The 4,641-nt window shown below is 27.7% G+C and overlaps 1 protein-coding gene across 1 annotated transcript in view; it reads right to left on the bottom strand.

Annotated features, from left to right (window-relative positions):
- LOC119684876 overlaps positions 1-3,428 on the bottom strand; it is a 6,915-nt gene extending 3,487 nt beyond the window's left edge. The window contains exons 1-5 of the mRNA XM_038099008.1: positions 2,947-3,428; positions 2,763-2,874; positions 828-1,367; positions 601-759; positions 405-542 (exon numbers count right to left, since the gene is read on the bottom strand). Of these exons, the coding sequence (XP_037954936.1) occupies positions 405-542; positions 601-759; positions 828-1,367; positions 2,763-2,874; positions 2,947-3,246 (1,249 nt within the window). The 5' untranslated portion in view covers positions 3,247-3,428. The remainder of the gene's footprint in view (positions 1-404; positions 543-600; positions 760-827; positions 1,368-2,762; positions 2,875-2,946) is intronic.
- Between the last annotated feature and the right edge of the window lie 1,213 nt (positions 3,429-4,641).

Here is a 4,641-nt window from a genome sequence, read left to right on the forward strand (position 1 = left end):
ACGTTGTGGTATAATAGTTATGCCATTATGTAGTCTTTTGTGTGTTTTCTCAATAAACTTCTAAAAATCAATGTCACTTGAAGTAAAGAAACAGCCAAATAGTTCAAACTTTCCAAAACCTGGATTGGTAACCACAGAATAATAGTTTAAATCTCAATCTATCTCAATGTCTCAAAATAATAAAAATTAATTTTCATTCGGAATTAAAATTCATTTGTGACAAAAAAACATTGTTTCCTTTCTCATTTTCAGAATCGATAACATATATATATAAAGTTAAATCATTTCACTAGAGATAATTTTATCTATATAAATCCTATCGTTATTTATATTTATAAATTTATCAGGATAGAGCCAACTGTTACTACTGAAAAACAATACATAAATGACCCTAATCTTCTTACCATTATGCGTAAGCAAATGGACTTTGAGATCATCTTCAGTATTAAAGGGTTGCAAACAGATTTTACAATGAGATTTGCTAATGTTCGACATGTTAATTATTGTTGGTTGTGTTAACAATGAGTTAAAATTAGTATTTTCTAAAAAAAAGCATTTATAAACAAATTGTATGTTGTAAAATGAAACTATGTTACTTACCTTCAGCTATTTCTGATGCAACATTCTCTTCAATAATAATATCATCAACGTCCATGCCCATGCCATCATTAGTTCCCACTTGTAAAAGATTATTCAGTACTAAGTTATTGTCCAAAGTAACACTTCCATCAACTGCATCTATGTACTCAATGACTACGCCTAAGGAAATATTCAATCAATAATACATTTATTTTCTTATAGATCGTGTAATATATCATATATCTTACCATTGCTCATAACTTCCTCCATAGTGCCATCAGCCATGACAACAAATTCATTTCCAATGGTCAAGTCGTTACCTATATTGTATTCACTAACATTGGACAGTTGTGCTGCGTCAATATTTGTTGCAAATTGTTGCGGTAATAGTTGCGTCTGAAACTGTTGTTCCGTACTAATTTGATGCAAATTAATCTGTGTTGGATGTATTTGTGTATTATTAGAAATTTGTTGAATTTGGGTTGTATTGTCCTGTAAAACGTTTGCTATTTGTGTCGCATCCCATTCTTCAGGTATTGTTGAATATTGCAGTTCTATTTGTTGTTCTGGTAACGTGGCTGTAGTTAAATTTTCTATATCACTTACTTCTTTATAAACTTCGACTATTTGATTATCTGTTTGTGAAGAATTTGCGGCTTCAAAGTTTGTTTTCGGTTTTAATTCTTCTCTTTTGGCCTTACAGCCATGTATTATCTCATAATGTTCACATAACAAACTTCGTTTTTTTGTTTCGAAATCACACAGTTGGCAGCTGAATGAAATGATATCTGTAAATATAAAATATTGATAAAGATAATTATCCCAAATAATTAAATTGCTATATATTAATAGTAATTTAATATACACACTTAGCTGATGCTGTCAATTTATAGCTTGTTTCTTATAGCTTGGTTATATAAAATAGTTAGGAAAACTTCATAGGTTTTTGAATAAATTTTTAGCAATTTCCTTACTAATTGTCATTAATAAATTGATAAGGAATTGTCATTTAAATCAGACATTAGTTAGCAAAGTTATCATTTGGCATGTTACTACATCATAATAAAATGTGTAGAAACATAAGCTAAATTTTTTTTAAACAAATAGTTACTATGAAAAATACACTGTTAAATAGTTTAACGGCTTCGTTACTTCGAGATTTATATAAATAATAATTTAATGAATTCGGTTTAGCTCACAACATTGAATTTAGATTTTCATGGGATACACAACAAAAAAAAATCCAAAACAAAAAAAACAAGAAAAATAATTTTCAAATTAAGGGAGTATAGAAAATACTACCAAAGTGACAGCTGAATGCACTAAAAAAAAAGAAATTGAGAATAATCTTTAACATCATTTATTTAAGAATTTAAATTAAACTAATGAAGTCTAAATAGACATTTTCAATTTTAATACCCATTTTGATATTTCACTTTATATACCAGCTATGAAATATATACAACGAATTATCTACATTCTGACTAATGTTTACGGTCTGAATCGTATTTAAAGAATAAAATTGAATCGTTTATGACTAAAACTATAAAGCAATTGGTTTCACCATGTTAAAGTTTTGGATGTTTACTTGATAGCCTGTAACACATCTTGTATACCTCATGGAACATTTCTTTATGAAGTAAGGCTATAAGAACCCATTTACAATATAACTATATACATTTAAAAAAATATTTATATATGTTTATGATATATATATATATACATATATATATATATATATATATATTATATACATTATATATATGTATATATTATGTTTGTTTATTATATGTTTATAAAATATATAACATATTTAAATACATATTCATATATATATATTTATAAATAAATATATATAAATATATTTTGTAATTACGCATCCTAATAAGAATATTTTGGCGCCCATATTTGTTGCACGTGATTCATCATTTTATTTACCTTATTATTTTTCTTTACTCTATATAATATGAATATTAAAAAAAATTCTACAGAATATATTACTAACAACAAAATATTTAAAATGTTTTAAACTCGAATTTCGAAACTCTCAAAATACAAATTATAAATTGCAAATATCAATTACAACAAAAACAGTTGTGTTTACAAACAAGCGAAAACATTTGAAGAAAGAACCGAAAGAGAACGAATATTTAGCGTATGATATGTATAACAGCAAAACGTACCTAGATGCGATTTAACGTGTTCCTTTAGACTTTTTTTGTTTGAAACCTTCAGAGAACATATTTTACAACGAAAGCGCATCTCATTTTCTGTTGCAGAATCATTTGCTAAATCCTAAAGAAAAAAGCAAAAAACACATTAATCAAATCACAAATTTTTAATAAATCATTTTTATGGCGCGCATACATTAGTCAGTTTTTCTTTCGTTGAGTTTTCCAAAGGGAGTATTTTTTCAGATAATATGGTATGTGAACGCAAGGCATTTTGTATGAACCTATAAGACACTTGTAACGAAGAACTGCACTGAGCGCATATATAAATTGGAAAGAGTGCTTGATCATCTAGGCGCGTACAAAATCGTAAACATTCCATATGTGTAATTTTTTCATCATCATCAACATCCATTGAAAGTGGCGCATTCAGATTGTAAAAATCAGCGTCTGACGCGAGACAAGTTCGGCACACAAGCCTCCAATCTTCTTCCATACTATTTTTAGTTTTGTGAGCATTCACTTCACACTTCTACGAAATTTATATAATAGTTTACTAACAGCTATAAAATTAAAAATATTTTCACAATTTTTTTAATATATTATTTTGTTCCGATATTTCTCCACTTTTTAGTGATATCGACGCACAATTTAAAAAAAAAATGTGGAAATGTCATTTTGATGAAAGAGAGAGAAACTAACAAAAAAAAAATTGAAGTGATGCCAGACTATTACCTTAACTCAAATATCTTTTAGAATAAATACTATTAATTGTAATTAACGGCACAGCTGCAATGGGCTATTGATCACTTATTGCAATAAAACAAAGCTAGCTTGAAGAGTCTATAATTTATTTAAAAATGTAAGAAGATTTTAATATTAAAATAAACTCAAACTATGCATTGATCTAAAATTTTAATAAATTGTCATCAATTATTGCATTATTACCAGAAGTTTTTTTATGTTACCACTAAAATCCATACCAAAGAAACCACTATACTCTATAATAAGCACTTTCGGTGGCTTGCAAGTGTGGCAAAAAACAGCAAGTTGACTGACTGAAATGTATGCAAAACAACAATACTATTTTCTCTATCTAGGCCAATAGTTGTTTACTGGCCAAACACTTTAACCAGTCATTAAAAAAGTTTTAGCATCGCAATTTCAACGAATATAGTAAACATATGTAACAAAACTTTAAACAAAATTCAAAAATTTCATAAATTTGAAAATTGGGAAAAAATGAAAAATTTCAGTGTTTTGTTTTGAAATATTCATCATTCTTACCATTCCTTTTAATTTTGTGTTCATTTTAATTTTCAATTTTGTATTAATTATTTATTTTTATAAAAAATGTAGTTTGCTTGATTTATGTGCATATATGCAAGATTTGCTGTTTGTGAAAGCAAAACATTTGACAGATTGCAACAGTGATGTCAATGTCTCGCTTAGCGAATATAGGTCAGCGTGCGTTTTTTGCTGCACTTGCGAGCTACCGAAAACGCCTAATATATACTATATAATATTATTTAAGCATTAAGGACTATATTAAACAGACAGTTATACGACGAATGATGCGGCAATTTAAAATTTTTTTTGATCATTACCGGAATACACGTTATATAGAGAGTCATTACCAGAGGCGAGGCGTCGAATGGTTCAGAGTGTTCACTGAACACCTTAACAAAGCTTCCTTTTTAGATTTTTTTTATTAGGTAAATAATCTCGCTATATTGCTACTTAACATTTTTTATAATAGCTTTTCCAAACAGATTAACATAAACACAAAACGTAGAATACAAACAAAATCACACATATGTTAGATACACCCAACATTGCTTATGATTAATAAAAGAGAAAATACATTCCTCTTGAAATATACTAAGGTTCA

The sequence above is a fragment of the Teleopsis dalmanni genome, chromosome 2, assembly GCF_002237135.1.
Source record: "Teleopsis dalmanni isolate 2A chromosome 2, ASM223713v2, whole genome shotgun sequence".
Taxonomy (NCBI): Eukaryota; Metazoa; Arthropoda; class Insecta; order Diptera; family Diopsidae; genus Teleopsis; species Teleopsis dalmanni.